The sequence below is a fragment of the Sinohyriopsis cumingii genome, unplaced genomic scaffold (assembly GCF_028554795.1).
Source record: "Sinohyriopsis cumingii isolate HCF-2022 unplaced genomic scaffold, ASM2855479v2 utg002407l, whole genome shotgun sequence".
Lineage (NCBI taxonomy): Eukaryota > Metazoa > Mollusca > Bivalvia > Unionida > Unionidae > Sinohyriopsis > Sinohyriopsis cumingii.
Window position 1 is genome coordinate 188359 of NW_028316200.1, and position 13788 is coordinate 202146.

General features: G+C 34.6%; 1 protein-coding gene across 1 annotated transcript in view; it reads right to left on the reverse strand.

Annotated features, from left to right (window-relative positions):
* LOC149770770 (uncharacterized) overlaps positions 1–13788 on the reverse strand; it is a 59787-nt gene that overhangs the window by 30364 nt on the left and 15635 nt on the right. Inside the window, exons 2-5 of the mRNA XM_089949141.1 lie at positions 3027–3207; positions 1894–2073; positions 992–1204; positions 126–356 (exon numbers count right to left, since the gene is read on the reverse strand). Coding sequence (XP_089805267.1) covers positions 126–356; positions 992–1204; positions 1894–2073; positions 3027–3207 — 805 coding nt within the window. The remainder of the gene's footprint in view (positions 1–125; positions 357–991; positions 1205–1893; positions 2074–3026; positions 3208–13788) is intronic.

Consider the following 13788-nt stretch of genomic DNA (forward strand, 5'->3'; position numbering starts at 1 on the left):
ATTGATTGTCATTTCAAAGATGAATATTCTATTACATTTTGCCTCTACGTAAAGTTGCCAAATAATTATAAGCTATATAGGTGTACAATGGCAAATACATTTTGACTTGGTCGACCAATACATACCGGTGCAACAGATTTCTTCTCTACCATATAGTACTATTCTCTTGATATCGTAAACCAATTCCAAATTTACTCTCCACCATGTTGACGTTTCCTCATTCGTATGAGTGCACGATCTAGACGGGAAATTAGTAGCAACATTACCATCTAAAGCCCGTGATGCCACAGCTTCTCCAGTGTCTCCGTTATATGTAGTACTTTGACTGGCATTGCGTCCGTACGCCAGGCTTCTACCTGGATATTAATGCAAAACACCAAAAATATATAGGTTAATAATATATTAATATGCAAAATTTTGTAAAATCAATGTTCATTAAATGTTATTAAAACAATATCAGCATATCTTTCAAAATATCGCACAACCTAATCAATCAGTAACTCAAATTGTAATCACTTGATTCCATAACCAGACGAAGGGTGGAATAAAACGTCAACAAATATAATTTGTTTCCTCAATTACATTATATCAGTATTCCCTCGAACTTTGTCTGAATGGCGCAATGCAGGCTAAACCGAGGAACCAAAAATTGTTTCCTTTCTGATAAGAGAGAGTGGAAAAGATGAAGACGACTTTACGTATGAGAGAATTTATAGAAATATCATGGTTCAGTAATAAAAAATTTTTTTTAAAGGAGATACAACTTGTATTACATGATGCCTTCGCTTCTGAAAAAATGAATGTATCACCGTAACATGTACTTTTGTTTCATTTTCTTTTGTCAAATTGAAAAGAGGCTTCGCAAAGATTTTCAGTGGCAATTTATAGGTAGTCTCATTCTCCAGATGCATCTACTATGTGTTGTGGGTATAGGGTAATTAAATGTCAGTTTTGCTAGGCATGTACACAGAATACCATTTTCCCGACTCACCTCCATAAACTCTGACATCACATATAGTCGTTCTTGTGGCAGTATCTGGAGTTCTAATTCTTAAATATCGCCCTGCTATCTCGGTTGTACATACTACGTGGATTTCTGTATTCAATTGTTCGGTGGTATTTTGTTTGAAACACGTTTGAGCGATGTCCGAAGATAGATTAAAAGAAGAATTTCCGACGGTAACTTCAAAACCTTGTAAGCCCACTGAAATTCAAATTCAACCTAGTATGTCTAAAATCCACACAGGTATTTGAGAAACAAAATCGAAAAAATTTGTATCGAAGGAACTTTCTGTGAAATTAACGCAGCTGATTCAAAGCATTTATTTTTTAGGATACTGTTCACTTTGTTTTTTCAAACGATTGCAGAACGTTGCTGCTAGAACTCTTTTTGGTGAGAAAGAACCATTCATAGTAAAACCTTACATACAATTTCAATTTTACGCATTTTCAAAAGTACGAAAGACAACATAGCATCGAAAGAAACTCAAGTATCTAAACTAAATAGTCCTTCTTTGTCGAAAATAAACAAATGCATTCTTCACTCATGAATTTTTAAAAGACGTTCCCATATGAACAGTTCATATTCCTGTATGATTTAGCTATGATTTAACTAAGTTTTTTTTAAATTCTATCCATGTAATTATGATTTAAAAAACAGATATGAAAACATTCTTTTAAATTTAAATGGAATTCTAAAGTCAATTGTGTTTATCACTGTCAAGAATAGACTCTACCTTAATTCATTTTATTCAAAGCGAATCGTGAACACTATATCTAATTGGTCCGTTGCTATGTGTGAAAAGTATTTGATGTAATAATCTTTTTAAAAATAAAAGAACTTCGCACATTTCTTCCTGATGCAATTATTATTATTATTATTATTATTATTACCTCCATTGCTCGAATTGATGACTAGTCCAGATATTGTGTACGTAGCATTCAGATCTACTTCCATCCATGTTGTTGACCCAATACAGGTTGCAAGGAGTCCGTCTGTTGCACTCCTTCCGTCGATTAGCGTATTCCTACCATATAATAATTGCAGGACTTGTTTGTTGAATGCAATATCCCCTGCCATAAGACAGATTAACATTGACAACAATCATATGTTAAATATGAAACCACGACACCCAACTTTTAAAATCTTCCACGTTTTAAAGATCCGGATACTTGTAAATATTAGATTGTTTGGAACCAGAGATACGTTCTCTGACAGAAGGACTGCAGCAGACCTTAGAAAGGGAGCATACTTGTGATTCTTATTCTTGAAACCTGCTTAGTTACCTACACTTTACTAATATTTTTTCTCTCTCTCTCTCTCTCTCTCTCTCTCTCTCTCTCTCTCTCTCTCTCAAATCAAATATTGCATTATTCATGCTGGGAATTATTATTATTATTATTATTATTATTATTATTATTATTATTATTATAAAAATAATAAAATATAAAGTGCTATTTATAGTTCCAGTTTAGTCTTATGCAAAATTATATCTGTAATAATTTGTTTTTCTGTTTGAATCAAACGTTGTTCATAACGGGGAATTGATAAAAACACTGTACGCTCTTAATCACAGTGTGAAAATACGCGACTCGCATGAGCGAAAGAGATAAAATTTCATAAAAATGGTTTTTTGTGTTTCATGTTTCAATACCGATAAATATATAAAAGGATGAATTCTTTGTCTGCGAGATAGTTTTATTGAAATTGCATACACTAAGAATGGTTATTTAAGCAAACAAGTATGAGCCAAAAGAGTATGGATCTAGAAATACTCAACACCGTTTATATAACTAATGTACTTGATGACTAAATAATATACAATACTTTCTTTGAAATGATTCCTTAAAAAATTGTTCACTACACAATACTTGCTATCAATTGAAAAATATGGTAGAAATCCCTAATAATTTGTCTTAGGATATCATAGTATAGCATGATACAACTACAAAATCACGAGCACATTTGTATCGGTGTTCAAAATAAATGACGGAGATATGGTGAAATATTAACAAACACAACCTACCATACTGACAACCAGGGCCCATCCAGCCTGCAGCACATCCCCCGGTACATTCCCCCGTAACATAGTCACACTGTACATCACCCACACAGTGACACCTGTACATACATCCGGGTCCAAACTGTGGCTGGGTGCCACTGAATCCACCGCTAGGGCACACCGATTCTGAATAATGAGGTCGATACTAAAAATGGGGATTATAACTTCATTCTATGCCGATAATAATTATTGTGATTGAGTGAATCTACCGTATAGCAAAATAATCGCGAATGATACGATACACTTAGCCATAAGATGGCACTTTTCATACGTGTCTCGTAACATCATAAATAACGTCAGTTGTGTTCGACATATGTGTATTTTCCAGTATTGCTTATTGTAGTAATAAGGAAGAGAAATCGTAACGAATCTCATAGAAAACAAGAGCAATAGCAAATCAAAATAGCACTTCCAAATCCAAAAATAGGTTAGACATGGCAATGCCGAACGTTAGACATCAATCATGGATAGGATGAAACTCTTATCCAGTTCTTAAGGCATATGAATTGTATAATTGCATACCTGTCCAACTGTCCATTAAAATGTATATCAATTTTCGCCTGAGAGATCTCTTAATCTTCATAAATAAAATGTCATTTTAACTGTAGTGTTGACAGTTTTTGTTTTCATTTTTAATTAATTAAAATTTATTTATAGTGTACCTTAATTATTACACCTCTGAGTTCTAATACTGAACCTTAGAACAAAGGAGATGGATTAGCCGAGAATAACGAGAAATTATCAGAAAAGTATTCTACATGTAAGTTTGAAAACTGCTTAAATATAAAAGCAATTGAAAATGTGTTAAGGTCACAATAATCGGCGGGTTTGATAAATAAACATGGTGTTTGAAAATGTAATTCTTGCATTGACAATTTAAAGAAAAGATATTCAATTATTTGACCTTCTTGTCTCGGTGTTACGGTACACCTATTCTGTTTGAATCACCGTGCATTTCTTACCTTTCAAGCGTTTGTGTTAAATTATAACATACATATATAATAAAAGGTCTTGTCCTACGACCACATGACCTAAAATAATAGCAGCGATTTAAAGATGCACCAATCATGTGTCCTTACATTTAAAGGTAACCGACAAGAATGTCTCACATGTATTCGATATTTAATTAATATCACTAATAATTCTACAATTTAAATCTACTACTCCTCAGCATACTAATAAAACACACGCTTACCTGACAAACCCAAGAAAGAAAATATCAGACACGTAGAAACGATGATCTTCATTGCTGTTAAAAAAAATTACATAGTCTATTTTCCACGTTCCAACGTTAACATGTAGTTCATTCTGGTCGATGAAGTTAAAGTATTCCTCACGTTTCACCTTTACTTTCAAATAGCTCGTGCTCGATTCGCTGTTGTCCAACACAATATCTTGATCACTTCCTTGTCTGTATTTTTATGTCATATAAAATATCATGTTATGTTGGTAGGGTAAAATTTGACAGGTAAAAAGAGATCATAAACTGGTTTAACAGGTCAACGAAGTTACTCGGTAATATAAAGTATCGACATCGAAACAATGATTTCAACTTCACAAAAGAACGCATCGTTTTTGCGTAGCAATAATGTGATCATTGTCTGACAGTAAAAATAAAAGATTTTCCTGATTTTGTGTCCGCAACACATTGTAACGAAAGTTGTGAACTATAGAAATATGTCTCCTCTTTGAATCTGACAGCATCATATTTCACAGTTTAAATAAAGAATGTATTATACACTCCATAAAAAGAAACCCCTCGTACTAGAGACGGTCTTGTACTAAGAGTACCTTACCTGAAATAATAGTAGTGACTTAAACATGCACCAAACCAATGTCCTTACATTTAAAGGTAACCGACAAGAATGTCTCACATGTTTCCGATATTTAATTAATATCACTAATAATTCTACAAATTAAATCTACTACTCTTCAGCATACTAATAACACACACGCTTACCTGACAAACCAAAGAAAAAAATATCAGACAGGTAGAAACTATGATCTTCATAAAATGTTAAATTATTATATTTGCCACGTTCCAACGTTAACTTGTAATTAGTTCTGGTCGATTACGTAAAATTATTCCCCACGTTCCACCTTTTACCTTGCAATAGCTTGTGCTCGATTCGCTGCTGTCCAACACATTAACTTTATCATTTCCTTGTCTGTATTTTAATATCATATGAAATATCATGCTAGCTTGGTATGGTAACTTTGCCAGGTACTATGAGATCGTTAACTGGTTGAACAGGTCAGAGAAGTTCGTCAGTAATAGACAGTATCGACATCGAAAAAATAATTATTTCAAGTTCACAAAAGAACGCATTGTTCTCGCGTGATAATAATGTGATCATTGTCTGAAAGGAACAAAACATTTGCCGGATTTTTTGTCCGCAATACATTGTAACGTAAAGTTGTGAAATATAGAAATATGTCTCCTTTTTGCAACAGACAACATCATATTTCACAGTTTAAATAAAGAATGTATTATACACTAAAAACAATAATAGACGCCTACTTTAAAGAGATGACTAGAACGAGACTAGCATCTATGTAAAACACATACCTTCTATCAAACACAGTCATCCCTACCTATCTATCAATCTACTTATCTACCTACCTACATACATACATAGATGCATCCATTCATCCATACCTGCATACATACATACATACATACATACATACATACATACGTACGTACGTACGTGCGTGCGTGCGTGCGTGCGTGCATGCATCCATCCATGCATACATACATACATACAAGCACAAGTATGGGATATAAGATTGTAAAGCAAACATGTAAATATTGAAAGTCTTTTCGGCTACAAGTGAGGTTCAAATAAGTCAAAATTGCTACCCCGATTTCTAATAGAGGGTGGACTTAAATTTACGAAGATTACAGGGAGATAGGATATGACATCCGAATGGATAATATTGTAGTTTGAACATATCTTAGTAATCTGAGAGTACTAAAATATATTTTGTTACTTTATGTCGTCTCTTCCAGTTTCCTAATCATGACATAACCAATAAGCTGTTAAATATGAAATTCAAAATATAATTTATATCCTTTGGTACTACGACAGTCAAAATTAATAACTGCTTTAGTTCTATTTTGACAAACTGAAGTGAATGTTATTTAAGAAACGTTAATCAACTAACGCGGAAATTATGTTTCACTGTATTAACATCTGTATTGTCTTTCTGCCAGGAATACAAATAATAGTAACATGCACAATAAATATCCCATAAAATACACGAGAATTTCACATAAACTCGTGACAGTTGCATCTGAAGGGTGCTGACAAGTAACATTATATGAGGAACTCATAATATCTGTTAGTGTAATGTAAATCTTTATAATGATAATACAAAATAATAACAAAACTTCATTTGATGAGGATAAATCGGTTAGTATATTATACTATTCTCCACAGAGACACTGAAAATGAACAAATTATTGCAAATACAAGAGAGAATAAATATAAAATGCATTTAGTATAAAAGTATAAAGAATCTATAAAACGTATTAAAAGAATAAATTGGATTGCATATATTTCAATATTTACAATGAAAACTGCCTTTCAAGATAGTAGTCACGTGTTCTGTTTTGAATAAGTTCAGATTTATTTCTGACCTAATTGCATTGGGGTTGGGAGTTCATTCTATACAATAGTACCGGAGCAAACAAAATGAGTTTTGAATGAATTTGTTTTATTTTGTTGAGTTTTTTGTGGGATGATGTATTTCATTTATAATTTGTAAGTGGTCCCTATTTAGGTCCTTGGTGCTGTTAGTCGACGGAAGGATGCTCCGAGTTTGCTTGGGATCAGACGTCAGCGAGTGCGAGACACATCTTGCACAAACCGGTGTAAGCTCCAAATGATTATTCAATGCATTAAAAAGAGCTAATTAACACCTGTGATAATATAAATATAGTTCATTATGTATCGAGAATCTCCATGGATTAGCGACCTTCTTTAGAACAACGAAACAACCTAAATATTGCAGGATATGACAGATAATTACATGCATACACGTTATTCAAGTCAAACTTGATATCAGTCAGGAAGTACCCTCAAAATTTATTTTCTTCCCCCACGTGTGTGACGTGTCATGGGTCATATCGGGGTTTTCCCGTGCTCTTCCTCCACAAGGTATGGTAGCCATCATGCACAGCCTTCCTTGTGCTGAACAATGGCTTTAAACCCACAACAACAACAACAAAAGTATACACTGATGTATAAATAGAAATATATGTATACACCTGATATTATGACTTATTCAATAGACAACAGGTCTTTATATTCAATATTTGTGTTTTGGTCTCACTGAAGATTTCGCATTTGGCGCACACATACCACCCGTACCGTATAGGTCGTGAACCTAATAGAATAAGCATTGCGTTTATGCCAACATTAAATGTGCAGTTTTATTTACATTATTAAGAATAAGGCTTGAAAATGGATTTACTTGGTTTGTGACTACTTATGACAGTTAGACAAGTACAAGTGTAATATAGCCTTCAAATGAACAGCCAACTTGATGTATGGTTTATTATTCTGCAATCATAGAAATTATCAAAAGATCACAATGGTTTAACATATCGAGAAGAATGCCAAGTCGCTATAATGACAGTGAACTGGAATCATGCCTATCGTCCATAGTAGCTGTTTGAGTAGCGTTGCCAGAGGTGAATATTAAAAATAGCCCATGGCTGTCGGAGGGTATAACAGAGATTTGTTGATAGAAATAGTTCAGTGTAAAAGCTATTATTTGTACATAGAATCAGCCAGAAAAGCATAATAAAAATCATGCATGAATCTTCATCAAAAATGCATGGTTAATTTTATGTTGCGTTATTTAGTGCACAAGAAGTTCATTATTCTGCATTTTGTTATCATCTGTGATCTAGTGAACCTATCTTCTTAGTTGACTATAAATGGCACTATCCTGGGTACTATATGTACCCTTTAGGAATGTTAATTTGCAACGAAAGAGGATATACCTAGAGCAAACATGTTCCAACAAACATGTTAGCATAGTATCTAAGCAGAGTTACCGCAGTCGACTCCTGCGTTTCTTAGCAGCCAGGTCCCTCTCTCTCTCTCTCTCTCTCTCTGTCAGCCACATAAAATCATAAAATCACATTTAATTTGCAAGTTATATGAACAATAATAACAAAGAGCATGTGAACGGATGAGTTTAGGAGAAATACTTCTTAAAATGTGTGCATTGAAATACAGAGATGGTTATAATCAGGCATTACAGACGGTTAAAATAGTATGACTGTCGTAAGATACATTCCTGTTGAAACATTTTTTAATGGCTTGATAAGTCTTTCGCACACCAAAATGGCAACCGCCTGTTTTTGAATCACGCTATGCCAGACGATCATCATGTCTGAATCTGCTGGTAACCCTGTTTGTTTCATCAGACCATCAGATAACGTTCAGTCTTAATTCTGAATTGAAACATAAGTATGTAAAATTTCATTTATAAGTTCGCATTTGTTAGCTTTATACGAATAGGGTTTGTGTAATTAAAGTTCGGCGGCAAGATTCTTCTAAGTAAAGACATGTATTCTTACAAACAGAACACACGCGCTAATATTGGTAAATAGCCGCTGGTAAATGAAGTGATATATCGTTAAGTACGAAGCCATTAGGCGACAGCTTATCGGCATATTGTGCGTGTGTGTGTGTTTGTGTTTGTGATTTTTCAGCAGGTGTAAATATTATAAATGTTATATTCTTGTAAACAATGATACCAACGATTTGGAATATTCGATGTGTGTATCACTTTATTTAGTCACAAGAATACTTATTGATCTGTAATAACAGGAAATATTTAACAAGATGTAATTGAATTGTACCTTTTATGATACCTTCTAAACGTCATTTTCTATATGTTAGGGCTTTGTCGCCATAAGCAATCTCATGCTTCGTCTCTTGTTTGCCTGTTTGAGACAAAAATATAGTTGAGAGCAGTGCTGCCTATTATAACACGTGCATCTGAAGGACGTGTTAAAATCACGGTTAGCCAGAGTAGGGACACACATCGTCGCCATTTTGAGTTTCAAATGATGTGGTTACTGATCATCTCAAAGAAATAGAGTATCATTTGTAAGTAATTTATGTAATGGCACTGCTAAAGCAGCATACGCATGGAAGAATTTCAGTTAATACATAATGGGGGAACATCCTATCATCCCTCACACACACATATGCACACACACACACACACACACACACACACACACACACACACACACACACCGGAGGTTTGGAAACTGAATAAGTTTTGATAGAGTCAATTTAAATTTATCTATCTAACTTCCATTTCATGAGAATTTGTAACCACAATGTATGACTTCAGGAGCTGCGAATACGCATCATGAGGGTTTACTTGTCATATTTACCTGTAAATGGAACAGACCACGGTATTTCCTTAAAGATATGATGTAGAAGAATGCAAAGACGGGATACTCCATAAGACAATATGGCATTATGTTCAAGTAATACAGATTAACTAATCTTTTAAAACTAGTTTTGTAATTAGGTATGCATTTCATGACCGCCGGTCAATATGAAGAAGTTAACTTGGAAGTTCTACAACTATATGGGTGTGTTTGTGTAACATAATTAATTTGATCATTCGATTTCTGTGGTGGAAACGTCATTTGTTGTACTACCTTATTAATATACATTTTTGGTGTTACTAAGTCATGACAATAAACGAATAGTATGTAAGCCGTACTTTTGATATGAAACAAGAACTGCACATTATTTAATAATGGAAACAAATGGTGTATCTAAAACATAGTATAATACTATACATATATTTCGTTTATACTATATGTAAATACATGTATTTATATTTCGAGTAGGGATAAGATTGACTACACAAATTGACATCAAGAAGCTGAGTATTCACAATGGGTGTTTTATTGTCACACCCCTGCAGAAAGTGACTAATGCCAGACTTAAATATATTGGTATAGGAATGACGTCACTGTCGCGTTAACATGGTCACTTGCTAAACAGTCGGAAAAAAGGTTTAATTGTTACCGACCAGAGATATGGAAATAACAATTGAGAACCGGTGCCATTGAACTTTAGTAGGAAGTTTTAGTCTGATTCGGAGGCGCCATGCTTGCGCGGGGTAATTAGTGCCAAAACTAATACCTTTTACGTGATATTTTATTGTTATAACCGAGGTCATAAGTCCACTGCGTAGCACTGTGTATTTTCCATCGACCCGTTAACAGAGAAGGTATTGCGCTTTCGTTTTCCAGACATGACTATACATCTAAGATAAGAGCGACAGGGGTTGCGCTATGTCAAAGAGATCTGGAGAGACAATAGTCCCTGTCCTAGTTGGAATCGGTTCACAATTAATGCTTCCAGTTCAGTACCCACGAATGTAGTTCTAGTCTATTTTTAGAACATTTTTTTCCTCTCTCATTTTGGTGGTGATGGAAGGGTTTTATTTATGCATTTTTGGTAGGGATTTAAAGGTAACTGTTTATTCTTGATAATATGAGCTCAGGGTGTTGTTGTATGTGTGTATTTCGGCGACAGTACACAGTGAGTAATAAGGCCTTGGTGATGATCCGGAAGTGAAATCTGTGTTCTGTTTACATGCTGCTATGTTGACAGTTCAGCATCTAAAAAAGGAGCAGGTCAACCTTTGACAAGAACTTCACCGTGAAGTCATCTTTGAAGGTATTTTAGATTAACATATGATTTGTATTGATTGTCACACAGTGGAAAGGTCACTACTGAGAAACAAATGTAGAGAACATATAGTAAAATGAATTGTGTTCTATGTCCAGTTATAATGCTAAGAGCCACTGCCTCCATTCGCAGTCGCTGCTATCGCGGCTAGACCTGAGAGTACCTGTACAATTTTCAAGATGACCACCATGGTAGATGTATTTCATATCAGAGGGGTATTATTTTAATTCAGGACCAAGCCGTATGTATTGGTTTGATTTGCATTTTTAACGTTGTTTTAACAATTTGAGTCATATCGCTATGATGTTTGCCATGTGACAGTCTATAGTGATGCAACATAAGGTGAGATAGTGGTGAATTATTCAAGGTTCAAAAATGTGAGCAAAAAATCAGTTTCAGATATTGTAACAAGTGTGTTAAGGAAATATTAGGATAAATGTACCATCAGAGTATGAGCTCTCATATGGGCCTCAGTGGACATATTTTCCATTTAAATTTCTCAACGCTCTGCTATCAGCTACTTAATTACGCTCAGCTTCCGCAACCGGATGTTTTAGTTTTAAAAATTGCGCACATGCGCAACAGAGAAAATATTCCAACAACATTGTTAAGGCTTTGTAGCGACGTAATGTATACTGCATCGTACGAAAATATACGTTGCTGAGGGTTGAAGGCCTTAACAATATCAACAATTCCAGGCTTGTAGGCTGAAACAATGGACGTATCGGGTAATACAAGCATACATGGACATGTGCATTTATGTAGGCGTTCTGTATGTATGTATGTATGTATGTACGTATGTATGTAGCGGTGAAAATAAGCAAATATTTGGCTTAAAGGGTGGAAAAACCCTGGAAATGGAAATAGTTGAATTGAACTGATTTATGTCCTACGTTTCTAAACAAGAAAAGTGATCAATAATTAAATGATAAAGAAACTGAAAACTGAGGAATTATTTATATTTGACTTTTAAATGAATTGTTCGCAGCACTGGATGTCATATATTTTTAAATAATAAGTATGGGTGATGCCTTAAAATTGCCCGGTTTCACGTTCATGTTCATTTGCTCTTCTGAACCTCAATTCTGCTCTCCATGCCACACACAAATAAATTTTGCGCAACCATTTTGGATTACAACATCTTAAATAACTAATAACATATTAAGTCCATATGCATGCATGCATGTATGTACGTATGTATGTATGTATGTATGTATGTATGTATGTATGTATGTATGTATATATGTATGTATGCATGTGTGTGTGTGTACGTGCGTGCGTACGTACATACGTGCGTGTGTGTGTGGATAGAAGTTTCACTTTGTAATCGTTGCCAGGAAGCTTTCAATTAGGATATCACCATTGTTGCAAGGTTTTTTACTGAAATAAATATATAGCTTCGATCTTCAGTTGTATCTATAAATCTTTTTGGAAGGGTATACTGTCATATACATATCAAATTACCTCGAGTGGTTTTCTTTAAAGTGCTTTGTTCAGTAGCAATCGCAGCAGAAGAAAATTTGGGGTAAAACTAAATTTCTTTGGGATTCTTTTAACAAGGATGAATGTCCTTTATCCTTATATGTTCATTGACCGTATTACTCATTCAATGATCATAATTGCTGTACAAGCTGTACCAACTTGAAACATAATTGAAAATGCGGGTTTAAGGAATTTTAAAGTTTTCATGGTCTTAAATATGATTAAAACCGAATGTGTATTTAATTGATAGCAAACTTGGGAGGTATATAGATGTGTTATAAGACACATTGATAACCGCTACCCCAGTCCCTCATGTATTGTAATGACCTGTTGTCCTATTGAATAACTTGTAACATCAACCCTTCTGCACGGAAATCACTTTTTATGGGGAGTTAGTACGTAAGCTGTATGTTGTATCACCTAGTCCATTAAGTTTATAATATGTCATAGTTGTTGTTGTTGTGGAGTCTAACGCTATTTTTCAGCACATGATAGGCTATACATGACGGCCAGTATTAATGGTGGAGGAAGAACCCGGGAAAACCCCGGAAAGAACCACCGACCCATGAGAAGCTACTGGCAAGCTTTATCACATACCCATATAGGCCGAATGTGAGTCTCGAACCCACGCAGACAGAGGTGAGATGGCAGTGATCCGTAACGGTGAGTGCTTTAGACCACTCGGCAACTCGGGCCACCCTTTTCTTAAAGTAAAAAATGAAAAAGAAAATTGTAATGCTACTTGACATTCAGAAAATTGTAATGCCACGCGGGGCTCCTATAATATGTCATAGGATTTTATTCTTTGATTTTTCTTATTCCTTAATTTGTTCTCACAACTTATTAGTATTTGTAAAAGCCACTGGATATTTAGTTGTAAAATTTAACCCATACTTTATTGCCCTAAAATACTAGGTAAAAAGTGGCCAAAACGTTACGGTATTGCGAATTAAATCCAAACATTATCCAAGAATTAAATACACGTTCTATCAATGAACAGTTCTAAGTTAATCACAGCTCAAATCCCTAGGAAAATCCAAAAAGAGAAGGCAATGGCGTCTATAATATTCAGCGTTATATTGACGTGTCAAGATTCTCTTGTTGAATCACATAAAATATTATTCCAGTTATTAAATTCCGTAGAACACATCTTTACATCAGGATGAACCAGCGACTCCATTTACTGAAAAGCAATGTACATGTGGTACAGATCATGACCCATGAATGCAAGATTCAGTCTCAGTCTAATAGTCGTAACAAGCACGGGTCCTGAAGCTCACCACAGCATGCTTTGAAAATTCCAGGCCAAAGAGAACTATTATTGAGTACGGCTTCAATTACCAGGTCGATATTTTTCAGGTGAGTACTTAACTAGGTTGAACAAAAGTTTGTATTTACTTCTGGTAAATATAAGAAAATTCCTTTTATTTGACAGTTCCCTTTCCTCTAAGAGTGTTTACATATGTCAGATAAAATCATATATATATCTCTCTCGCAGA